The following is a 26,412-nucleotide window of genomic DNA, read 5'->3' on the forward strand; positions in this document are numbered from 1 at the left end:
CTAAAGAAAACTAAGTTTCAGATTTTTGTCTAAACAACTGCTACGCGCAAATAACTTCATTTTTGCCTTTAACTTAGAATTCGGGACTCAGAATTTGTTTTCGTCAAGCAATATTGAAACTAACGAAATATTATACATGCATTTTTCTAAAAGGATTAACCGGGAATTTCCTGTAATTTTTGGGCATGTTATACATAAAAAATTAGGAAGTATTTTTTCGACTTTATTTGCATTAGAAAAGAAGGTATTGTCATTGTTTTTACATCAGTAAACGGATAGTGAACATCGTGTTACGGGAAAAAGGATGCATATTTGTTTTTTTTTTCAAATATTTTTTACAACGCATAATTTACAATAATTATATTCTTGTTTACAAACATCTCTATAATCACTTGTTTGGACACTGAATTCTGTGGCGAAGTACTATCAGCATTGCTGTGAATTTGACAATTCCACTCTAGTAGAAATACAGCTTGAAGATGTTGCTCAAAGTCCTCCCTCATTCCTAGTTGAATAATTTGATTATTCCTTCGTTTGCCTGGTACTAGGCTTTCTCATAGTTTGTGTTTTGGAATCAGCAATGGTACTCTTCTGATGACATCACATTCTTTTATCTTGTGTTGGACTCGAAGACGCTGCTGGCGGAACAATGGTTGGTGGAATATTTGCTGTTCCATTACCAGAAACTGGCGGTTTAGAGTCAATATCACTAGAAATGCTAGCAGTGGTTTTAATTTGTTCCTTTTTCCTTTCGGCAGCTTTTTGTTGAATATAGGTATCAAGAATTGGTTCGCCGAGCTGGTGAAGAGAAGGGTAACATTTACAATTTTAGCGTCAGATAACCCAGATAAGCAATTGAGGAAAGCTATTTCGGTAAACATGCAAATAAATGGTAGCGATGCAATTGATGGAATGTATTTTGAATCTCACTTTAACACATGTGTTGGTTTTATGGACCGACCTTCGTTTCGTTTCCTTTACTTGCTTGACCCTCGACAGGTGTAGTCTTGAGACTCAGATCAATTGCTTTGTCCTGCAGTTCGATCAGTTTTTCCTTCTCCTTGCTTTCCTGCTCCTTTTGCTTCTCTTTGGCTTCCAGACTCTTGCTGAGTGCTTTCTCGATTTTATCCTCGGCTTCCAGAACTTCTTCCTTGTCAAGCAAATCGATCAGCTCATCAACCTGTTTAGCATTCAACTTAACATTTTCCTTGCCGATTGTTTCGATCACCTACAAATAATGGATAAACATACGTCACATGCCGTTAACACAGATGCATAATGAAATGATCTTTCTGTAGTGCAAAATCGTTACCTTCAAAACGTCTTCCACTTTAATGTGCCCATCGTGATCATCGTCAATTTTGCCAAGGATTTTTGAAATTTGGTCTAACCGGGAATCATCTGGGATCTGCTGAATCTGAAAAGGAAAGATAAAGATGATTAATCGGAATGTTTCACTACTCGGTATTCGTTGTATTGTCTATTTTCCAGTGGTTACAGTAGTTTTTGGACACGACCCTGCTTGCGGATCGAGAAATTTTAGGAATTTTCATCATTTTTAAACCAAGATAGCAAAATTTTACTAATCAAACTTTTTATAAACTTGAGCGTTCGCCCGAAATGCTACTATATTCATCGCTTGCGGTGAACATTTTACGAATCGCTCAACTGAATGAATGAATTCAAAAGTCATTGAACGAATAGTTTCCGAAAAAACATCAACGATGGTGATGGTTTTCCGTGAAATTTTTGAATGCTTTTTATTTGCTTTTTTGTCGAAAAGATTAAATTTCAATCACTGTGTTCAATCACTACCTATTGTTATTATAAACCACCCCCTCAAAATTTCGGATCGATTGATTCAACGGTATTCAAAACAAGTTTCTCTCACCACGAGGTCGGTTTTCAAAAAATTCGAAACCAAGGAGCCGTTAATAAACCACGCGGAAAAAAACTTCATTTTTGACCCCCTCCCCCGTGGATAAACGCGGACAATTCCTGTTCCCCTACCCCTGCCGACGGTGTCCAATTTCTAAGATTTTTGTTTGGGTAGTTTCATGGAAATGAGTTTTTAGAAAATTTTCCAATGTGTTGGACTACTATGATGCTGAAGGACTTAATGAAAATCGTTCAAACTTAAACTTCTTTATAAGTCTTTTGTGAAATTTTCATGGAAATATCTTATTTCTGAACGGCATTATGAATTTTTATATTTACGTTTTAAAGATTCATCATAATAACATAAAATTGAAGTAACCTATGGATCCATGAATTGGCTCGTAATTTCAACCACAAGCTTTAAAATTCAAAATTATTTAAGTTTCAGAAAATCGCATCAAGTGATTTGGGCATAATTTTTTCTCAGATTTTGTTTTGTATGATTTCCTCTAATTTAAAAAAATGTTACCATCGTGGTATATGGATGGCATTCAAGATAATCGCATTGAAATTTGAACACGTTACTTGGCGCGGATTATTCTACTTTCATAGAAAACACGTCAGAACGTGGAGCAGCAAGGACTATTAAATGTTCGCTGCTGTTGTTTTAAAAGACGACATAAAGTTTGAAATGTGTACGGAAATGCACCCTGACTAATGTAGCGCGTGAACGGCACCTTCCTCCACCGATAGGCGCACGGTGCTGGTCCGGAACAAACTGTGTTTTATTCCTATTTCGTTGAAGTCGTGGCAACGCGTGACGTGTATTAGCTAGTAATGGACAAAATCTTCAATGAGCATTAAACAATCTTACCTTCCTTATGGCTGACATCAATTCATCGATGCGCACCAGTTCCTCACTAGCTATACTCGCCGGCGCCTCGTCTTTCGATGCACTTTCTTCGGCTGCACTCACTTGCTCTTTCAGTTCCTGTTCCTTTTTCTCTAGATCAGCAAGTACCGTATCCATTTTGCTAATCATTGAGTTGACATGCTTATATAGCATTTTAGCAGCTCGCGATTCCTTCACTTTAACTTCTCCAGGAGCCGCAGTGATGACCTATTGATAAGAAATCATTAAAACGTTCCGAAATGCCACGAATTCTAATTTCCTAATTCACCTCTTGAAGTTCCTGCACATCCTCTTGGTAGTCAGCAATCTCCTCTTTCAAGTCCTTGATTTCTTCCTTTTCTACGAGCAACGTCTTTTTGTCCTTGCTCAAAGTACCGAGAGCATCACCAAGGGCTTCCAAGTCTTTGCTGGAAATTTCTTCTGTAGCTAAAATCACAGGCTTATCCGCGACAGGCTTAACCAACACTGCAGGTTCTTCTAGGTGGATAACCTTTTCTTCTGCGATAATTGGCGCTTTATCAACCAAAGTTTCTGCAATTTCTTTCTGTTTCTCCTTTTCTTCTTCCAGCTCTTCTTTGATCCTGCGTTGTTCTTCTTTGATGACTTCGATCTTAGTTTTGTTATCAATCTTTCCTTCCCGTTCGCCAATGGCTGCCTTTGTAACAGTAGCAACCGAATCAGGAAGGGCAGATATAGTAGCCTTCAGTTTATCACTAGTAGTAACATTTTCTGGCAACATCAGTGCTCGTGAGAGCAGTAACAACGAAGGAGGTACTTTTTCATTTAAACTAAGATTAATCCACTCTCGAAGTTGCGATTGTAAACGTTCCTCGGTCGCACCATAAGCACGCATTCCACGTGCACGACAAGCTGCCTGCAGCTCGGATAGATTTAACGATTCAATACCTTCTTTCTGAATAGTGCGATCGTCGGCAGCTAAACTACGCAGCTTCAGTCGTAGCTGAAAACGCAGCAAGTTAGATGTACCAATCGGAGACATCTCCAGTACCCGACAGAGCGCTTGCAGTTGTGGCCTGGATAAGGAGTCTAGAGTTATCTCATCTTCGAACAACTTCGAGTACTTGATGATGTCCTCATTAGTTACAGTAAATTCGTCTGAGGTACGTGACTTAGCGAAAAACTCGCTAAAGTCTTTCGCTGCTTGCGAACGATGTTCTTTGTTTTGAACAGTCATGTCATCTAAAGTCTTCTGCAAAAATTTTGCCATTTCTAGCTTCACCTTAAGGTTTTGCTTGATTTTGTCCTCCTGCTCGGTTGCAGTCTGGAACGTTGACGGTAACATTCCTGGGAACAGTTTAATCGCCAGCGGGAGCAGCAGTTCCATAAAGGGCACTATGATGAACACCGAAAATGGCAGCAACCGGAACATATCCGAAGTTGTTCGTACGAGCAGCCGGTGTTCACGTCGCGTTAATGTTTTTCCATTAAGTACCCGCCAAATAAGCTTCCGACTGACGTTGATGTCAATAAATAGTAACCGAAACCCGTGGTAGTAGTGCAACACTTCGGCCCATATCCGTTGCTGAAGTGTTTTCTTTACCGGTGCTGTTGCAACTACTTGCGTCGGAGGAGCAGCTGTAGCAGCTTTAGTGGCACTGGTTGTAGTGGTATCGGTTGTAGTAGACGTCGTGGCAACAGCTTCAACGGTTTGTTGTTGCTCTTGCTCTTTTTTAGACTTTTTGATCGTTTGAACTGTTACCTCCACCTTGGATGACGGTTGATCAAAGTGCACCACACTCGTCGAAATACATCTAATAGCACCATTATTACTAAAGCTATACCCTAGTGCATCTATTAGCGTAGCGTTGGAGGGGGAAACTGCCAACACAGCCACGTTTCTGCTGCTAATGGGAAAAGTACTGTAACATTGCTGATACAGGCCTGATCGTTTCGTTCGATAGTTTACGAATCGGTTTCGCACACCGGCTGCAAATAAAAAAGAAAAATATATGCTTATTAGACGTGATGGACATAGGATAAACTTGACATATGTTGTAGAATTTGTGCTTAGATCGAGAATCAACAAAGATTATTAAACAATTACCAAGACTTCCAGGAGCTGCAATGTGACCCAGAACAATCAACGCCTTCATGCTGACAGCGAATGTTGTTGCGCGGTCTGTCGACTTTAAAACTATAGCCCTTGGTTATTGCATACGGTAGAGACAGTCTTCAAGCGTGTATTACCAAGGAAATGGAATTTTCCTATGCACTCAAACCGTAGATTCGATTGCAAACCAATTGAAGAGCTGTAATACCTTGCAAACAGGCAGGCAGAGTTTTACAGTGACACTAAACAGCTGTAGACACTAAATACGTACAACTGTGACTTGTCGTCAAAGGAGGAATGAAAGCGAGAGAGGTGAAAACATCAACAACAGAATAAAGGAGGGTTACGCTGATTCGAGTGAAAATATCACAAATACAGTGCAACGATTTTGACTCATGTTCTATTATTATTAGTAGTATTTATTTCGTTATTGTATTGCCGGTGCGGTAGCTCTCTACCGATCGTCGTTTCGTACGAAATTGGCTATGTGAACACACAACTACCCAGATAATAGTTTGGTTAAACTAGAACATGTTGTTGGTGTAGGGATTGATTCTGCAAGTGCATGTTTAGTTTGTAGATGCATGACGAGATTGAACCATTATTTTGGCACTTGTTAGTTCCGGCATTCAAATGATTCCGCTTCTTTTAATCCAAATTCCAATTTGATAATTTCCTAGCATCCATTTTTTTTATTTCAGGCGATTATATTGGCATTTTCGAGTTCTATTTATCTAAAATATATTGTCTTGTAAAACAAAGCAATGCCAAGTGGAGGTGATGCACTAATCCAATCTTGTCTATAGATCAATATCACATTCGTTTATAAAATTGGCTACAACTGAATAATTCTGTATCGTTCGCTTTTAGTACTAATCCAATATCTGGTAGAATGTGCTTTCTAAGAAGAATTCGCCATAACTTCTCTCCTTGTCCATCGAACCTTTCGCTGTTGAAAATTATGATTTAAATCTAACAAAAAAGGTCTTTTGATCCAGCCGTCCATCCATGCTACTTTTTTCGTTCGAATTGTGCCATTTTCGATTTCGTGTCGCGCCGGGAAGGAGTCCGACTTTTTGATTTGTACCGTTTTCCCGTTTCTGATACTTAAAGTGTGAAGATCAGTGAAGTTGTACAATAATGGCGAAAAAGACAGAAAAGAAACTGCCAGAATACATGATCAAGCGGAAAAGAAGTTTGCGGAAGGTTTCGATTGCGATCGGGATGCCTGCCAAACTCGATTTCGCCACGATTCACTGGACCGAATCTACAAGGAGTTCCTGGAGGTACAAGGACAGATCGAGCTGTACGATAAGTCATAGATGTTAGATAACCACTTGGAAAAAACGAATAGATTTCGAAACGCGTTATTGCAGGGTCAAAGGTTTTCTATTGTCCAATTGCGCTGCTGATCCCAACCAAAGCATGCTGAACAGCTCAATGACGACCCCTGCCCACTTTTCGTCCTCTACGCTTACCCAAGATCGACCTACCTAAGTTCAACGGCAATTTCTCGCGATGGCTCGCATTCCGTGACACGTACACGTCGATGATTCACAGCAACACAGATATTCCGACGATTGCGAAGCTGCAGTACCTGTTGCAATCACTAGAGGGAGAAGCCCGAAAACCGTTCGAGTCCGTAGACGTAGAAGCGGACAACTACGCATCGACTTGGGAAGCATTGCTGAAGCGGTACGACAACAAGCGGTTCCTGAAGCGTCAGCTCTGTCGAGCTCTGTACGACCTCCCACAGGTCAATCAAGAAAGTCCCCAAGAAATTCACGCTTTGGTTGATGATTATGTTTACCTCCTCGTTGTAGATCAGAACGGTAAGGAGATACGTGCACTCCTAGATTCCGGATCCATGTGCAACCTTATCACCGAGAAGCTTGCAAAATCTCTGAATCTCCGTCACATCTAGGTGGATATCGCAGTAGCTGGTATCGGTGAATCCACCAAGCCGATCAAACGCAAATCGACTGCTATGATCAAGTTCAAGTCGACTCCGTTCCACCAAGCTTGAGTTCCTGATCCTCGAGAGACCGACGGTCAACCTTCCGACCGTTCAGATTGACATTTCTGCGTGGAATTTCCAAAGTTGTCGCTGGCAACCCCATTATTCTATATTTCATCCTACATTGACGTGGTTATCGATGGCGAAGCTTACCACGAGCTGCATTCTTGTAGCATGCTTTCCCTGGGAGAGGGACTACCGTTGCTGAGAGAAGCAGTGTTTGGTGGACGGTTTTTTTTTTTTTATCCCTTTATGGGCAGCTAGGGCCGAGGGTGGTGGCTAGCGGGTTTCATACATCCTTGACCTGACGGACAAAGCTATGGTGCCTTGAACACAGGCAACGCAGATCCAAGGCCATCATTGAAATGATAAATTCTGCGTTTGAGATGTACTTCCCCCGGTTGCCAGACGAATACCTGCAATTATTACTTGTTGCTTTGTGTGTATGAATCTAATGTTCAGTCCTGGGTGGTGTATGCGTGGAAGGTGTGGTTTTTAGCGTTCGAGTCCAGGAGTGCATATCTGTCTGGGTTAACGTGGGCGTTTACTAATTGTGTAATAGTGTGATCGCCAAAGGCTCGAGCATTTGAATGCTAGCGTGTCTCTAACTTTGCGTGCATAAATTCGATTTTAGATTCGTGTGGCCATTCGAATATTCACGTATATTCTTGAACGATCGCGCGCGGACCGTGAATATGATAATTAATTTTTAGTGTATGGTAGAGGAACGTGTTGTTTGGTGAATATGCATCATTCATTGCATCATTCTTGATTGGTCCAACTGAAGGCATGAGTCGAGAGTAGAAAATTCCGAACGTAGCTGGTCTATGATCGCGCGAGTGGTGGGTTAATGCTTGAGACCGCGGTTGTAAATTTATAGGTGCTGAAAAGTTCACTTAAGTAAGGGGGTGTTTTAATGTTGGCGAAATTGCGAGCGTAGGTGTGTGTTGATGATTGAAATTGTAATGTAAATTCGCGTTTTTGACCAGGTTTGTGTTATCGCGAAAGTTAGGGGCGTTTGTGCGCTTTGGATGTGAGTGTATATGGGAGAATATGCTATTGATTGTGTTAGTGAGTATGAGAATGAACCTAACTTAAGATATAGTAATAAAAGGAAAAATAACATGCCGAATGTTTCTTTTATTAGGTCACTAACCGTGCATTGCAGAATGCCCGAAAACTCTGAACTAGGCCTCGTCGAGTCCAGTCTGTCAGTCGCGTCGTGTCGTGTCTGGGGTTTCCAGGTTACATGCATTCACCAAATGAGACTAGCTTATGTCAGCTTACTTGTGCACTGGTTTCGTAGAATCGAGGCGATCATCGAAATGATAGATCCTACGAGTGAATGCATTTGGCCTAGTCACCTGTCAAGCATTTGTGTATTTGTGTATGTTGAGATATGTGTGGAGCCTGTAAATAATATTCTAATACGAATAATAATTTATACGTCAAAATAAGAAATTCGTTATATACTACTTGCAGTTTGTTGATCGTTCCTACTAATCTGATTCCATCAAGTATTATTCTCATACTCATCTCCATTGTTCTAAAACCTGGCGACGTCTGATGGCAGAGAAGAATCATTGTTGGCAGCAATGTTGCTCTTCTTGGATGTATGAGCTCGAGAAGGTCATCACAAGAATAAAACGCATGAGACCGAAAATAAATAAAAATAAAATAAAGAGAAGAGTTAGTATTGTTATTGAGTATTAATAATATTACGATTTTTTTTCGAGAATTGTCCTACTGGAGCTGTGGAGTTATTTGATTCAATTAAGGCGTGGACCTAGACTTCTGGGATGGAGGATAGAGACTTCCGGACGTGAACGATTCATGAATGCGCGAGTGCGGGGGACTGTAGGTTCACGCTTGAGACTGCGTTTGAGTGATTACAAGTGCTGAGACGTTCATATTATCACCGGGATGTTATAATGTCTGGAAGAGTGCGAGTATAGGTTGCGTGGATGGTCGCGAAGGGCTCAAGCATTTTTATATTTGTTTGTCGCGTGTATGTGACTTTGTGTGTATACATTCGATTTTATGTAGTTTAGTGGATATGAGCATTATATTTTTGATTGGTCCACCTGAAAGCATTGGACTTATGCTACTAGGGCCGAGAATAGGGGATTCCGGACGAAACCGATTCATGATCGCGTGAACACAGGCATTTGGAGGTTCACTCTCGAGACCGGGATTGTTAATTTATAAGTGCTAAACCATTCACTTAATCACTGGGGTGTTATACTTTTTATGAGATCGTGGGTGTGTTCGTGCGTGGATGATCGCGAAGGACTCGAGCGTTTGTATGTGGACGTTTTTGTCGCGTGTGCTAGTATGTATGTAACTTCTCGTGGACACATTATTTTTATAATCGTGTGGCCATTCGCATGTTCGCGTATTCTTCAATGATCGCGCGTGGACGTCTTGTCTAGTTTTATTTCTATTGGTCCAACTAAAGGCATCAATTTGGGCTGCTAGGATCAAGGGCGGAGACTTCAGGAGGTGACCGATTCATGATTGCGTGAGCTTAGGTTCTTAGGTTCAAACGTTCACCTAATCAATCGGGGTGTTTGAATATTGGCGAGATCGCGGGCGTTCGTATTTGTGACCAGGTTTGTGTTATCGCTTAGGCCACGTTTGTACGTTTGGAATGAGAGATTGTTAGTGTATATGAGAGAATAAGCAATTTGTGTTAGTGAGTGTTAGCATGGATCTAATTGAAAATATAGCAAGAAAAGAAGGGTGCCTGCAGAGAGAATTGGGCCCTAAACCCACATTGTATATTATTTGACCATGGCAGTGGATAATAAAGGTCGCCAAGTTAAGTACTAAAATTGATCACAATGTAGCTTAACTAAAAAGAAATTAATCGTATCCCAAGTTTCTGTGATATAATCACTGTAATACTGCTTTGGTGGAAAAGCCCCCGGACCACATCAAGGTACAGTATCATGCCGAGGGAGAAGCAGTGTTTGGTGGACGGTTTTCTGGAAAAATATCTATCGATCATCCCATCGTGCCCAGTGGCTGCCATCTCTTCACTGTCGACCGACATCTAGGACGAACACTGCAGAAGTTCTGGGAGCTTAAGGCTGTTGAGCCGTGTTCAGAGACCATCGCCGAATGTCGTTTTCTGAGCCATGGGAAAGAACTAGGACGTGACCCACCCACCAAGAATTGCAAAACAATGGACGAGTTCGCGCAAAAGGCGCACCAGAAGAAGCTCGTCGATCCAGACGACGTGAACCCGCACTGCTACCTTCGGCACCATCCCGTTTTCAAGGAATCCAACACAAAGGAGGGTCTGCTGTAGATCGTCATGCGGTTCCGCACACACCCGATCGCCATCGTAGTCATCATCGAAAAAATGTACCGCCAGATCCAGTTGCTCGAGGACCGTCCGTTTAAATGCATTCCTTGATATCCCAATCGCGACGAACCGCTCGGATTGGTTGATCTGGTAATCATCGTAGCTCGTCGCTGTTGTGCTATCTTATGACAAACGCCATTTTGGGGCAAACTGAGTTAGATATACCACATTACTTGTCTGAAAAATCTCTACAAAGTGGCGTTTTCAGAATTTTTAAATTCTACTTGGTAACTAAGATATAGCGAGAAACATGATGAGAAATTATGAGTTTTTTGCTTCAAATCTTTGTATCTTGGGATTTACTCAAGTTTTATTGAAGTTTTAGATGTTTTTATATGTAAAAATGTCTGAGGAACACAATGGCAATTTTTTTCAAAAGAAAAAATACACGAGTTGTTAGAAAAACACATTTTAAGTTTTAACTGGAAATATAGCATTTTTGGCAACACTGTAACCAAAAGTTAATATTTTTTCTAGATTCACTGATTCTTTTCCTTAAGAATGCATCTAACCTATTGTTTATAGACCAAATTAAACCAAAGATATGAATAAAAGTTTGTAATTGATGCTTTTTTTCTATGGAAAATTTTCCATGCACTATTATGACACGCCATACAAATTTTGTCATCAATACACGCCTATGACATGTATGAGTGCGACTTTTGTTTACATTTTTAGTAAAAACTCGCAATGTAGTTTACCGATCTTCGTAATATTTGGAAGATCAATACAGAATTGATAGAAGCATCAATTGTATTCTCTAAATAGGTTTTACCATTTATAAGTTACAAGATATTCAATATCAAACTTTAAAAATCGTTTTTCTCGAAATGTGCTAAATGGCGCTTGTCATAAGATAGCACAACAGCGACGAGCTGATACATTGTTTTCCGATCGCTTGTTCACCCGATATTCCAGCTATACCATCGCGTAGTGGCCGCAATTCCATCGCGTAGTGGCCGCGAAATTTCCGCTCTCAACGAGCTTTCTGCAAGAAGATGAAACCAGAGCCATTTGAATATCATTCGACAATCGATCTGCTCGAGGCTGATCTAGCCTTAATGTTTTCCAAGACGCTTAACAATGTAGCTCGACGTGATCCCCTTCCCACTTCGTTGATGTGGCCGACATCGCAGCTGCACAACGTTTTCCGAGTCGGTGGGAGACGCAAACCCATCGTAGTTCCCGACGATGCGAAGCATTCACCGTCCGTGTTGTTGACCGAAGCTCTGACCCCAAGCCATTTCCTGGTAGGAATCAGCCTACAAGCCGTTCCAGAACCTTTGCTGTGCGATGTACCGGGCAGTCGAATGACGCATTGGCAGCTCACCTAGAAGCGTGTCCAAAGGAATTGGGCAAGGCGGTATTCCGAGTGTCTTCAGCAGCTGCAATCACGATCCACGAACATGCACCCCAAGGTCACCATTAAACCGGACCAGTTGTGGTGATCAAGAACCAATGTCTGCCACCAACTAAATGGTTACTCGGAAAAATCATCTAGGTACATTCTAACAAGGATGGAGTGCAGAGGAAATATAAATTTCAACAAACATGTTTGACGTCTAGCTAATTCGTCGGCCACTTCGTTACCCTCGATTCCTTGGTGTCCAGGTACCGGGAATATCATTAGTTTATTCCGAGTCGCCAGTTGTTATAAAGATGTAATGCACTCCAAAAATAGATTGGATTCACATTTCGACGACCCTAATGCCAACAGTGCTTGGCTGTCCGAAAAGATTGCGATTTCTGCATGTCCGTAGTTTTGTTTCCTACAGACGTCAGAGCAGGTGTGCATTGCAAATACCTCTGTCTGGAAAACTGTAGCTCACCCATTTTAGAACCATCCGTATAGAATTGTACCACAATTGTAGTATTGTACCTTAAGGCAGTATGGGACCCCCTACATCCCATATCTAACGATCCGCTATGTGGACCTCATATGAGATATCGAAGTTGGGTTTCGCCTCCATCATATCTTGAACTGTAGTCAAGACAGGGTTTACTTTGAGTTCTTTTTTATACTCAGGTTACCATTTAAATCCCCATTAAATAGTGACAGTTGATAATAATACGTGGAGCAAACCAGTGTGTACTCCTGTGAGCAGTCCGTCGTCGCGAGTGATAATTGGTAAAATATTGGCGTTGTGAGAACCCCCGATAAACTCCAAAAGGCTATCAAAAGGTGCAACCGGACAGTGTGGATCTCTGAATAATCCCCGAGAGCAGTGAAATATCGAGGATAGTTTACCAAATGTAGTGAGAAGAAATTAGCTGTGTGCGGTAATCGCGAATCAATTTGCTAGATCACCGACGATCATTCTGGACCGTCCTACCACAGACGGAAGAAAAACCTTCGAACGGAACCCCATCAAATAAGTCGCCCCAACAAATGGAATAACGAATTCATTCACTAGGGCATAGCCAACATCGTTGTTATCTTTGGGTCCATCAGTAGCAAATATTGTAACGTTTCCATATTGTTTTATAACTTTTTTGTTAACAATGTTAGATGTATCGTGCTCTTGAGAAAGTTGATTCTTGATGGTTAAATCAGCTTCCAGTCTCTTCTGACTTATTTCCGAAGGGAACATGGATCATTGCTTAATTGGCAAGGTTGATACTCGTTATCTGTAGAACCGTGTGGTTTATAACTGTGGTATTACAGTTTTCGCGGATCGCCTGTGCTGCGAATCGCTCATACCTTTACGAAAAGTGTTTATTTCACTAATCATATTACTGCTGACTCACGTCGCAAGCCAAGTGGGATCAGGCTCGCCAAGACATCTAAAGAACCAGTATGAGTTACTCGAATAGGGTTAAACCTGTGCACTATTACGAAGACGACCGATAAATCGACTCACTGCGAGCCGTGTTGCCAAACACTGTCGTTAAGCTATTGAACAATGTTTGCAAACATAGCCCACAGAAAAAAAAAACAATCAGCGGCAACCTGCCAGTCGGCCGGCCACGCCAGCTTGCACAGGCTAACGGTTCACCGTTAGTTTGGGCTGGTGCAGAGTATGAAAAAACACAACATGAAAAAGACCCATAAACCTGCTCGGTGTTGTCGTTCTCTTATCTCAATATCCCCTCGAGGGTGTTGATATATCCGCTCACTGTTTAAATAAAAATTCTAAATACCTTCAGAAGCTGCAAGTTTTATTCTTGCTATTGTAGCACCTGCAGATCGTTTAGCATTCTTCCGGGGGTGCAAAATGCTCTGTTTTAATTGTTCTGTGTTGTGTAGTGTGAAAGATACTCTTTAACCTGCATGTTTAACATGCAACCAGTACCATTTATTAGTCAACTGCCCAGTAATTGAAAGGCTGCCTTTGGAGGATCGGTTAAATATCGTCAACACTTGAAAGATTTGCAGCAATTGTCGACCATATGCATTCACTTTTTCTTGTCATCTATGCCAAAAGCGACACCGCACATTACTTCATCCAGGATTCGAGACTACAAATAGTAATGAAATTTCAAACGGGAAATTCACCTCATCCTCGGGCAACCATTATCTCATGTTGGTATTGATTGTTGCGATCCAGTGTATATTAACCCTCCGGCACTCGCGCGATGGCTCCCCAAATGAGCAGCTGTTGGTGCTGGAAGAAGATTTCGCTAGAGTTTCAGAAAATGTTGCACAAAATACAACGGCGCGAGTGCCGGAGGGTTAAATGCACTACAAGTCGTAAAGCCTCCATCGAAGAGCTTTTATAGTTTTATTCGTGTCTTTCAGCACAAAGGCAGTACACATTGAACATGTTAGAGATTAGTCCGCCTGTTTTGATGCCTGCATGAAAATGCCGCAAAATCATTCCCTTTATCAAATGCTTACCAAGCACACCGAAATAGACCGGATCGCTACCAATCTCGTAACGGAGGGCACATGATACCCCCATGTGCGTCAAATTTCGGAGGTCTCTGGGAGGCAGCCTTGAAGGTCGCCAATCCTCACCTCGTTTGTATTGTTACATAAAGACTTGCTGACTATTCTAGCTCAGGTAGAGCTGTATGACCCCACGCTCGCTTGTTTCTCTATCAAAGGATCCCAACGATCTGCATACCCCAACACTTGGCATGTTCTTATTGGTACTTCTCTTCAAGCCATCCCTGATCCAGGTTGAAGAGATGTGCCGATAAATCGATTCAGTTGATTTCAGTTCGTTCAACAGAAGGTTCAACACTTTTGGTACCGATGAAGAAACGCATACCCCCCCCCCCCCTCCAACGCCATGCTATAATAAACCCAGAGAAGCTCAACCTCAATGTCGGCAGGTGGTGATCCTGCAAGACGAGCTTTTACCTCTAACTCGGTGGTCATTGGCTCGAACTGAAGAAATTTTTACTGGACAAAACGACGTTTCCAGAGTAGTGGGGGGGGGGAGGGAAGGGGAGGAGTTGCTTCTCTAATCTTCCGGTCATCACATCGCATGCTTTGGTATACTTAGTATGTATAACAAACATGAAGATGTGACACAAGGTGCCAAGAGCGCACTAAAATCCTGTCAATCCTATTTCTCATTGGATTGTCTGCTCTAAATATATCACCAGGGGACCATTCATAAATGATGTTGGATATTGACAATAGGGAAGAGCGTCACGTAACGAGATAAAAAAAAACTAAAAATGAATTTTAAACGTATCAGCGGATCAGGGATAAAAAAACGCACAACATTGTTTATGAAGGGCCCCCAAACAAAGAATATTCCATAACGAATATCACGTAACATCGGTGACAGAGCATTGGGATCAAGGCCAAGTCCCCCCTGGGTCGTGCAAAACTGAGAAGCAACATCAATTTAGGCACAGATAGCAGACGTCCATTTATTTTCATTTTGTTTTGTTTTGTCTTTTCATTTGTTTCTCCTGCTACGATGTATGCGGGAGAGCGGGACGGCCAAGGAAACGGAAAGCCAGTGGCCCAAACAGATCAGGAATAGGAGGGAGGACTGCGAACAGGGAAACCGACAACAGAGGAGAAATCGTTTATTTATTTATTATAGCTACGATACTAATCACAATTGTTTTGCTTTTCTTGTTTCGTTTCAGCAAACCAAAATCTATACGGACTAGCACATACGAACAGTTAGGCTTTGTAGGTTCTCATCTTGAGAAATGACAATGACACTGTACGAGATGGCGCTGGGCCTGTGGCCTTCGACTGGCATGGTCCATTCTCATTGATTCGGAAGTCTTCTTGGCTGGTTGGTAGATATGTGCTCCTACTTGCAAGTTGATCAATTCGCTTGGGTGGGGGACATGTGGATCCTACTAGTGGTCGACTCTTTTGATCGTGAGTATGAGGCTAGTTCAGGAAAGGAGTGCAGGACTGGCACCTAAGAGATAGTTAATTATTCAGGACTTGTTCTTATGATTACTAAACTCGACCAAGCACACCGGCTCTCAGAAATGATAAGCAACCCTTTCGGGTCGGTGTGGTCTATTCGAGTCGAACCAGGCGGACATTCGGTTCGAGCAAACTTTATGGTTAATAGTGGATAAATATTTCTTACGCCTTTATTGGCAGAGATTCTTTTTGCGAAATCCTAAAATACCTTCACTGGTATAGCTACTCAGGAAAATAATAATAGAAAAATTAAGGGTTTGCCTGGTCCATACTGTAATGAATATGTATATTGACTAGAACAGGGATAATCGAGTTATGTTATAAGATAGAGAAGAAACAGCACAGTTGAAGGAAAAGTATTCGCGAGTAAGGACTAATACTGCTAGTATGTTTACCGTTTCAATTAATAGTCGATTGATCTGCTTCGGAACTAGCAGACAAAAAGGAGATTAGGAAGAGACAGAAGCGGATTCAATGCAAAACGACGTTACACGCTCTGAACTTGCGCCAAATAGTTTGTATGTATGTATGAAATTCGCGGACATCACGGCTGACTGCGATCTCTAATTTACTTAACAGTCGATTGATCCGCTTCTGATCTAGGGGACCCATGAGGAGATCAGGAAGAAAATAGAAGCGGAATCAATGCGAAGTTTTAATTGCATCACTGACGACTTAGCACGCGTTGTTAGGAGCAGGATACATTGGACCAGACAAAATAGAGAACTTGACGTTACGTTAAGCTGCAGTCCCATCTGCTCGATAAAAAAAAACTAATCACAATTATTTTGCTTTTCTTGACTCGTTTCAGCAAACCAAAATCTCTTTACTATCTCTTCATTTTCTGTCTCCAACTATCCTCTATGTAATGTATCTGAAACTTGTGGGACTGGTTAACAGCCGGCGCCTGCTTGTGGAAGAAACTGGTGTGCTATACGGACTAGCACATACGAACAGTTAGGCTTTGTAGGTCCTCATCTTGACAGAGTCTAGATGGGCGGATGAACGTCTGCCAGGGTGTGGGCTGAGAAATGACAATGACAATGACAAAACGACGTTTCCAGAGTAGTGGTTCTGTGAACACCGCCCACAACAGTCAAGCGGCCCGCCTCCAAGCTATGTCCGTTACCTAATACGTTCGACGAAGATGAAGAAGTCAGCGCAACCCTCAACCAAGCGGACGACGCCATTTGTTCGTCAAATTAGTTGAAGAATTAATGATATGTATTGAATGAAATATTGTTAGAATTGAGCTGAAATCGATCATTTCAGGTGGCCGGTCATGTTAAGATTGAGTTAATTTAAATTAGAATCCGTCTAAAAATTGATTGCGAACACGCCCCAATCAATTCATTGCTGGTAATACTACTAAGTGCATTTTCTCAAGCTCTATAGAGCCCATAACCTTTTACCACTCTCTTCTTTCTACCTATCGATCAGACCGAATATACTGTTTCGGAGCAATAAAGTTTTTTTAAGAGATCGCGCTTTTACCGTCAAAAATACACATCTCCTTCACAATTTACTGCCGATGTCAATTCCCGAACGATTCAAAATAAATGAATTATAATTTAAACGAAATCTTAAATTGAATCTCCGCAAAAACATTTTGAACAAGAAAAGGGTTAATCATTCATGCAAACCAAGGTTATGCATGACGCTTACAGGTTATCGATTGAAAGATTCGTGATACTGATATCAGTTCTTTATCAAACGACTCGGCCATTCGCGTGGTAGGTACGAAGAGCATACGTAAGAAAAGCGATACGGTACAACTACAAACACATTCATTAAATCAGCTGTTCGACGAAACCTACCGCCCCACATCCTGTTTCGCCACAACTACAAGCAAGAAGCGCAAAGACCTACTTTTGTCGCACCGGTGTACCGTAAGTGTTATGGGCGCGCGAATCAGGTTTTATAACTAGTCTTCCTACACTGCCACTCATTTTTGCAGGAGCTACTGTAAGCAAGTTCAATGGGGACCATTCATAGACCAGGTCACGACCTAGAGGCTTTAATTTCAAATTTAAACTTAGCATACACTAATTTATACTTAACAAATTGTGTTACGACGTTTAAAATTTTTGCGGAGATCTGCTAACAGTGGAGTAGGTAGGCTGCTATCAACGAATACAGTCTCAACTTAGCGTTGTATGGATAGTAATAGATCTTCTCCATTCTGATGATTTCTTGCAATAATATGAAGGTTTTGTGTTTCGGCAATTGGATAAGTAATCCAAGTTACCTTTTACTTCTGTTTAAGAGATACAGATTCGTATTGCCGTAACTTTACAGTTATTACACTATTGCACTTTTAAATTTCAAAGCCATACCCATTCAAATAAATGTGATTTAGGTGTTTACAATACACATCAATACATGTGAATTGAAGTGCGTAAGATAAAACAACACCGTGCGCATGTAGAAACAACGATCGTATGATGTTTTCAGCGCGACGCGCATTTCCTAGTGCAAACTAGTTTTTTCTGTATACTTTTGCACACATCTATCGCATATAGCAGTGGTTCCCGTAGGTTAGAACACTGCCTAGAAGGTCGCAATTAATGTACAGATGTATAGACGCGCACGACCAGTGAGCTACGAACGTGGCTTTCACAACTCACAGAAACGCGAATCGGGAGCCAAGTTACATCAGCAATGTATAAAATAAACCTAACCCTGACGGTCTGCCGGTGCTTACCGTACGTGGGCAGGTTTTATTTGGATAGAAAGTTCATTATAGTAGAATCGAGCCAAATTTGATTTTATTTCGAATTGTCAATGTTACGTAAACATAATGTACCTACTTAGAACGTATTAGCATTTGCTCAGTTATACAACTAATGATAGACATAGATTAAAACAGTACTTACAATCCAAGTAACGGTGATGCCGGCTCAGTCCAAGCACCTGTTTCGGAACTCTAAAAAATGCACTCATTTCGAATTTGTTGCTGTGGAGTACTTTAAATTTTTTGGTTCATCCAAACAAGTAAATTTTTGTTTTCTTTAGAAAAGAAACCAACACTTCCGACAGCTTCAGTTGTGCACACCAAATTATTCGCAAAAATGCCACAATATAGGTACTTTGTTGCCAACGGTAAATTATAGATCTCGCTCTATCTCATAAACAACTTTTTCGCTAGATATCAAGAAATGAAAGTTTTTTCCATTTCCAGCTAGAACAACTGCGGACAAAAAATCACGTTTGGAAGCCGAAAAGTTGAAACAGATAATGATGATGATGACATGACTCAATGAAAATTTTTTTTCCTCTTGTCAATTTTAACCCCACTGGTAATTAAATGCATGATGCACGCTTATTCAAATTTAGTAAAAAATGAGCCCAAAGCGTTCCATATTGACCTTTCTATTGACTTTTCTGCCTCCGTTAGTATTAGTGAGTGGTCTCACTAATACATGCGATTTACTGGTTGAAAATAGTAAACAAACCGCTGTCGATTGTTCCGACTGTTCCATGGGCTCTGCAGGGTCGAGGGTTCAACAGGTTTATGGTGCTTCGGAATCAATGAAAAATGAAATAATTTAAGAACTCGTAATTCATTTCTGTTATTCTTATACTTACCGATGATAAATTGCGGATCAGAAACGTCGTTTACTTCATCCGCTTTCGTTTCTAAGAACGCAATTTGTGAAACAAACTAGTTTATTCAAATATATGGCTGGACAGTACTGCCCATAATCGCAAGTCAGTCCCATGTTCTATGGGATTCCCTATCTACATGGGACTGACTTGATATTGTAGGCATAGGCATAGCCATATAATGACAGTAATTTTGAAAACAAGTTGTGTTCAGTAGAAAACACTGGTAAATCCTTTCATTATTACCATACTCATGGTAAAAATGGTACAAGACGGCAGAGCTATAGCAAGTCGAAACCAGAAGCACAGTGAAATTGAAAATTTTAGTAGTTATTTGAACCATGGAATAAAAATTATGTCAAATGTACAAAATAGTGAAAGCCATCATGAGTGTTTCTTCGATCCACATGGTAGTTTCAAGCACTTTCTGGTAGCTTAAAAATTATTCATGGTAAATTTAACTTTTTACTGAAAATGGTTCTTTCTACCATGACTAAGGGCCGATTTCTTCACCCTCGCTTAGTGCTTAAGCCAGGTTTAAACGTACACTGAAAAAAATCCAAACGTTAATTCTATTTGCTTCAAACCGCTTAAAATTCACATGAAGAAGAAATGCTATTGTTATCACGCGCACACATACCTTCTATGTGTCAACTGTATAAACTATGTATGCACACACATAAGTTATATGTGCATATTGTTATAGAATGGGGTTTTATGTGCTAATAGTTATGAAATGTGAATGTAAGATTAATATTTCTTGTAAATACACACATTAAGTTTATGTGCCAGCAAATAGTGTCTATATGCCTCCGTTAATTGCAAAAATCTATGTGTAAAATCAATAGGCATAACGTTTACTTTTTTTTGAGTGTACTGGTGAACCTGTTAAGCGAGAATAAAAAAAACCGACTCACGTCGTTCCTTTCAGTGTATATCAAAAGGCTAGTCGTAGTCGCGACAAAAGCATTGGCATACAACCCATGTTAAGTGCGGGCGTAGATTTTTCTAACCCAAAAGGAGGCAAATGACCCTGAGATTAAAGCCTTTATAATGGAAACAACCAAATAACCAGATTTTATTGATATTGGATATGTACCAAGTTTGTGATTGGCATTACCCATTTTTGAGTAACCCTTCATTTATTCAGTGCCTGGTAGAATTTGTTAAGCGTGTATATAGTTTTCGGTACGCTCGGCAGATGGCGTTTCTGGTGAATGTGTTTTCGTTTTGAAAACGAAAAGGCTTTTTTTCTGCGGGATTTTGACACTAATGATCACGTCGGTTTAAGAACGGCGAACGAACTTCTGATTTTCCAAATCCGGTTTGCAAAGTATTCTTTGCAAAAATAACTATCAAGTGATTAAATTTGAGAAAGAAAAATGCTTCCTTTCGTGCGGTGGTTAGACAAAGCAATCCGAGCGAAGTAGGTTCATGTGTCGCGTAGAAGGCGGTAATAGAAATCCTTGTTTGTTAGGTAACTTGGAATAATGTTGGTGCAGTGCTCGTGAAGTTGTTTTTCTACTTTATAGTTTGATATACAAGTAGTCTAGATTATGTGCGAATCGGAAGAATCGATCCTGCTAGACCAGGAGATTGCGCATCGATTGCGAAATGAGCATCCAGAGCAGTTCATTACGCTTGTTCGCATGCACCTTTCATTTGAACTAGATCTGAACACGGATACAGAGTAAGTGACTAGGAACTGAAAGCAAAGCTGAATATATATAATCCGCCGATTTATTTGATTATAGGAATGACCCAACGGGAATTGAGAAAATCAAAAGTAAGAAATGGAAGGGGTTTCATAAGAAGGCTAAATCTTGTGCTTCCACCAAATCCACATCTCCAGAAGCGGCTAAAACTGTACTTACCAAGCAGAACATACGCGACTTGCAACAACTCATCAACTTCCTTATACAGGACAAAAGTATTGCTTTTCAAACACTGCCTGTGTTTGTTTATTTGAATTATTATATTTTTCAGATATAACTCAAGAAGGTATTTTTCGGAAAACTGGTTCGCTCAATCGACAAAACGAATTAAAGAACGCTCTAGTCCAAGGCGTTCCAATATGCCTCGAGAAAGGAGACTTTACAGCACATGATTGCGCCAGTGTGCTGAAGAGTTTTCTGGCTGATCTCTCTGAACCTTTACTGACAGAGCTGTACTACTCAGCATACTGTCAGGTTGCAGAATTTTGCCATTCCAAAGAATCCATAGCGGTTCGCGAGGATAGGTTGCTCAATGCGATTCAGCTTCTGTTTCTTTTGTTGCCAAAAGAAAATAGTATTTTGTTGAAAAGCATAATTGATATGCTGCATACAACTATTCAGCACGAAGCAACAAATAAAATGTCTGCTGATAACTTGGCCACGTTATTCACACCACACCTGATTTGTCCACGAAAGCTCTCGCCGGAAGGACTGCACGCAACTGCCCAGCAGATGTGTAGTATTATTAGTTTTATGATCAAAACGGGTCCGAGACTGTTTCATATTCCACCGAAGTTGACAACAGATATTCGAGCGTTCTTTGCCGAGAGGAAACGACGGAAGACGATGTCACCAGATCACATCCTTAACGAATCGATCACCTCGGACTCGGTTGCCAATACGGTGTATACCTTTGTGGATCGTGAAAAAACGGCCGAAGCCCATGTTATGAATTCTACCGACACCGCACTTGCACAGTTGTACGCGCACATTCAAAGTCTTCCGGAGTCCTCTCGCAAGAAAAAACTCATCAAACAGTTCAATCGGGAAAATGGCCATGGAACGCCTCTACAGGTGTTAATGCTGAGGGAAAAAAACTCGGGTGGGTCGACAGCAAAGGCGCCGAAATCGATAGGCGATTCCATCAAGCGGCACATTTTTCACAAAGGAATTGTATCAAAAACTCCAAAGCGAAATAGTCACACTCCGGTGTGTTTTCAGGTAAGGATCGTTAAATGCGTATGCTCATAGAAATTCATATAACAACTTTCTTCTTTTTGCATGTCATTCACTATCATTGTCGCTAACGCATGCACGATTTCATACCATCAATTGCTTTCGCATTGAACGAAAAATACAGACTCCAAGCGGAGCAGTATCTCATATCCCCAAGCAACGAGTACTTTTCCAGACTCCAGTGTCCTCTGCGTCGAATTCACCGATTGTGCTAGCTAAGCGCTGTTCGATTGTATCAAGTTCATCGTCGTCATCCTCCGAGAGTGGTCTCACCACATCCAGGTCGTGCTCTTCTTCACCAACTACAAGGGGTGCTGTTATTAGGAGCAACAGCAGCACTTCAAGCTCAGCCATGAAATCCAATCGGCACGAAACCAAGCGAACGGTTGAATTTGCTGACAGTGAAGAAATTGGGATTAAAAAAAGTCGAATTGATACGCATGAAGGCGAGGAGGAGCCACCACCTCCAGAAGACGACGATGATTTTGTTGAACAAGAAGGAGACGACATTGGAGAGGATGATGAAGACGAAATTCGGGAAGCGGGCAGAACGCTAAGTGACAATGAAGAAGATCGGTATTGTTCACCGAATTTGAGTGACAGTCGATCGAAGTATAAATCCGAGCCAAATTTAAGCACGATTGTTAACGAACAAAGGCAGACGCGTGAGGTCACCGGTAAGGAGAGAAAAATCTCCTTCCTCAAGAATAAACTAATTAAAGGTGTATCAATGGGAAGCTTGCGATTGCCATTTGGCCAAGAAAATCGTTCGGGTAAAAAGTCTTCTTCCTCAACATCTCTGCTTAAATGCTGCTTTGAAGATAATCTCAAAAGTGCTAAAAAATCGATGGAAGGCTGCTCAATGTCTGGTTCCATTGCCTCTATCGCCTCACCGGACTGTCGTTTGATGGCGATATCATCGTTGCTTGGCAAAACCACCGGCCAAGTCGGACGGGGTAACGAAGAGTATGATCTGGTCAATATGATGAATGAAAACAATGCTAATCTGGATGCGAATAGTTGGAATCACGGTTGTCTGACTAGCACGCCGGCACTCAGCGGACGCGAATCAATGTCACCGATCACTAAATCCACTCAACGGATGCCGAAATCAATGCAGGTTTGTAATTGCTTTGGCATTTTTAAAACTCACGTCTCATTCATCAGATGCCATTTAGTTGGGACCTTGTCCTGTCTCTATATTGTGGGTAAATTTTCAACAGTTGTCTTCGGTTCACAGTCTTCAATTGCTTTTCTGAGAATTCAGCTACTACAACTCTCGTATTCAACATTCTATTGTTATTAATTGTACATCGATGATTGCGTGGTTCGATTGCGAGCATCCGCTTTGATCTAGAATTCGATTCCAATCTATGTTTATCCGATTATTATATGTTTTATTTTGTTCGAATACAATACAATAAGTTTTCTGTAAATGTTAAGGTTGGACAAAGAATGGGCAAAAATCGAAAACGAAAAAAGCAGCTTTTTTCACAACGTGTGTTAAAACATCATAAAAATCAATCAGCTTATGTAGAATATTGGTTTTTATGAAGATCTAACACACGGTGCGGAAAAAAACTGATCATTTCGTTTTCGATTTTTGCCCTTTCTCTGTTCAACCTTAAGCTTGATGAAAAAAGTATAAGGCAAGCTTTTAATTTCTATTTGATTGAATTTCTTCCCTTAGGAATCGATTATGACCCCACGCTCTCGCAAACCAGTAATGCTGCTGGCAGGAATGAATGCCGGAGACCAGCAGCAGTCTTCATACGCCAATCAGAACAGCTTCTCCAGTCTCCGAGAAGAGGATGAAGAAGAAGCCACTGAAGTTGCGATAGCCACGTACCCACCACAGAACAGCGAGAAACCGATCCGAACAGATTTTTGCTCTCGACCAGAAAGTAATGCGAATAGAAACGATACTGGGGAATTGTCTAGTATGACTGAATCTGGCACATCGACCAACGACTGTGCCATGAATTCGGCTGGAAACTGTATTGACGAGGAATCCACTTCACTAACCAGTACCTTTAGGTAAGTATCGACCGAGACACGAGCCTTGCTCTGAATGAATACCAATGTTACGCCGTTAATTACAGAGACTATTTGTTAAGTCGTAGTGTGATGACCGATGATAGCCCTGCAGATCTATCGTTTTCAAGTCAACCGGACGACTTCGATTCCAGTGATGAGTTAGACCATTTAAGTGAATCGAAAATGAGCGAAAGCCTTCTGTTTTGTATGAATGGAAATAGACCTGTCGAGATGGACTCCGATGCAACGCTGATCAAACTACAAAAACGTGATGTACAGCAGGCTGACACCGAACCCCTATACGAAGAAGACAGTATTTCTTCTAATAAGCTTCCGCTGAGCAGTGGAACAGAGCTGGACGAAACTTCTCTTTGAAGAGTTGCGATTCATACCGGAAATTGGTTCTATCAATTTCTCTTTTCTACTTTATAATGTTGCAAATAATCAAATCGTGAATAAACACAAACTTTTATTGTTCTGGGAAAACAAAATTATAATATACCTTAACGATAAACTGAACCGCGTTCGCGTTATCCATAGATTACATTGAATAAACGCAAGTTATTAAAATTCGTCTTGTGTTAGCTCGGAATTCATATTTAGACCTCGTTCTTTCAAGGCTTTCGAAATAAGTCGATGTTTTTCCTGTTTTGCTTCCTGTTCGCGACGCTGGGCATCTAAGATGTCATCAACGGAGATTTCTTTGAGAGGAAGATTATTTTCCTTTTCTCGGTCCTGAGATTTATGTTAAAGATATCAACAGTGCTCTGATACTTGACTGCGTTCAATATACTTACAATTTCCCCGAGGAGCACTACATTTTCACCTCGTATGATAAAGACTCCTCGCTGAATATCTCCATACTCATTTCCGACATGTATCCGCTCAATAGTACGGTGCAAAACTAGGTTGGCGAATTGATCGACACTTCTTAGGTAACCAATAAGCGTGCGACCATCTCGTAACAAAACCATTAATTTTTCTGTGGCGATTAGAAAATTATAAAAAGGTTTCTGTAAAGGAATTCTATGGGTAACACTTACTATCAACTTCATCCAATAAGTGCGCTGTACCGAATAAAGGGTTCTCCATTTTCGTACCACTCGTTTAAGAAAAGGTTCAAACAGGCAAATAAAATCCAATAAATTACAAAGAAACGAGAACAATTTTAAAAATTTGTATACGAACAAATATCATCAGTAGCGGCGTTGATCTACGACCGGCAACTAAATAAATAAAGTAAGTTTGACGTTTAATTACAAGTCAAAAGGCCTTCTTACACGCAACCGTAAAATAACCTACAGAATAAGTTCTTTTAACTTAAATTTGGGTACTTTTTGAGCTGTGCGTCGCTTTCGCACTTATTAGTGTTGTCAAAAACAAAACGAGAGATTCGACTCAGTCGAGGTCTTCCGTGCAGTAAGGTGCTTTTGAGTTGTTTGGGGCAGAGTGCATATAAGGAGAGTGACGACACTGTCAAAATTGGAACAATTATTATTTGTCAGTGTCATTCCAAACGAGTCAAATTCATGTATTTTGACGGGTCGTTTGTTCGTTTGGAATATCACTGACAGATAATCATGACAGTTGTCTTCACTCTCCTTACATACACTCTGGTTTGGGGTATACTCAAAATTAGGTAAATTCAACTTAAATTTAAGTAAATTAAACTCAAGGTTGAGTTATTATTTTTGCCGTAGTTAAATGGAAACTACCTTCAACGCGGTTTACCTAATTTTACCTTCCTGCACGATACCACAAGATTGAGTCAAAAGTACTGAATTTTAGGTAGTTTTTCGGTGGCGTGTACCTAACAAAAAAAGCTATTATGCTGGAATATAGGGCTGCCAGGTATAGCCATATCCTTAGTTGAATGAATTTAAGCGTGTACGTAAAATGTACACGGAAACGAAAAACTACCTAAAATTGAGTTCCTTTGACTCAATCTCGTGGTATCGTGGGGGAACTTAAAATTAGGTAAACCCAGAGTTTTTAATAGTAGAGTTGCGTAAAGAGGATTGGCAACATTGGACCAATCATTGGTCTTTTTTAAATTTTGGCAACCTTTAATTTTTAGTTAAATTTCAAATGACTTCACCCGAACGCTTCAGTTAAAAGTTAACTTTGTGCATTTAAAAATTTAAAATTACTATTATTTTGTAAAAATCAGTACGATAAATAACATCGTATAAAGAATTTAATCTTTTTCCGGTTCTCAA

General features: G+C 40.8%; 3 protein-coding genes across 8 annotated transcripts; 1 reads left to right on the forward strand and 2 right to left on the reverse strand.

Moving 5' to 3' along the window:
• Nucleotides 1-244: 244 nt before the first annotated feature.
• LOC131683762 (mitochondrial proton/calcium exchanger protein) lies at nt 245-18,857 on the reverse strand. Of its 3 annotated transcripts, none has more exons than XM_058966025.1 (6): nt 18,476-18,857; nt 3,060-4,738; nt 2,753-2,998; nt 1,313-1,417; nt 962-1,228; nt 245-798 (listed from the first exon to the last, which is right to left on the reverse strand). In XM_058966025.1, the coding sequence occupies exons 1-6, from the start codon at nt 18,540-18,542 to the stop codon at nt 601-603; spliced, it is 2,562 nt and encodes an 853-aa protein (XP_058822008.1). In that variant the 5' UTR covers nt 18,543-18,857; the 3' UTR covers nt 245-600. The 3 variants fall into 3 exon arrangements, with proteins under 3 accessions (XP_058822008.1, XP_058822009.1, XP_058822010.1); XM_058966026.1 differs by lacking the exon at nt 18,476-18,857 and adding an exon at nt 4,857-5,125; XM_058966027.1 differs by having other exon boundaries at nt 659-798; nt 931-1,228.
• A 1,602-nt stretch (nt 18,858-20,459) lies between these two features.
• Nucleotides 20,460-24,763, forward strand: LOC131683763 (serine-rich adhesin for platelets). 4 transcript variants are annotated; one of them, XM_058966029.1, is made up of 7 exons: nt 20,460-20,682; nt 20,738-20,895; nt 20,960-21,135; nt 21,192-22,141; nt 22,281-23,276; nt 23,847-24,193; nt 24,259-24,763. In XM_058966029.1, exons 2-7 carry the CDS (start codon nt 20,762-20,764, stop codon nt 24,566-24,568), a joined length of 2,913 nt encoding a protein of 970 aa, XP_058822012.1. In that variant the 5' UTR covers nt 20,460-20,682; nt 20,738-20,761; the 3' UTR covers nt 24,569-24,763. The 4 variants fall into 4 exon arrangements, with proteins under 4 accessions (XP_058822012.1, XP_058822011.1, XP_058822013.1 ...); XM_058966028.1 differs by having other exon boundaries at nt 20,460-20,895; XM_058966030.1 differs by having other exon boundaries at nt 20,460-20,895; nt 24,274-24,763.
• Nucleotides 24,643-25,414, reverse strand: LOC131683765 (U6 snRNA-associated Sm-like protein LSm1). Its single transcript, XM_058966034.1, has 3 exons — nt 25,237-25,414; nt 24,991-25,175; nt 24,643-24,928 (listed from the first exon to the last, which is right to left on the reverse strand). Exons 1-3 carry the CDS (start codon nt 25,283-25,285, stop codon nt 24,758-24,760), a joined length of 405 nt encoding a protein of 134 aa, XP_058822017.1. The 5' UTR covers nt 25,286-25,414; the 3' UTR covers nt 24,643-24,757.
• Nucleotides 25,415-26,412: the final 998 nt, after the last annotated feature.

The sequence above is a fragment of the Topomyia yanbarensis genome, chromosome 2 (assembly GCF_030247195.1).
Source record: "Topomyia yanbarensis strain Yona2022 chromosome 2, ASM3024719v1, whole genome shotgun sequence".
Taxonomy (NCBI): domain Eukaryota; kingdom Metazoa; phylum Arthropoda; class Insecta; order Diptera; family Culicidae; genus Topomyia; species Topomyia yanbarensis.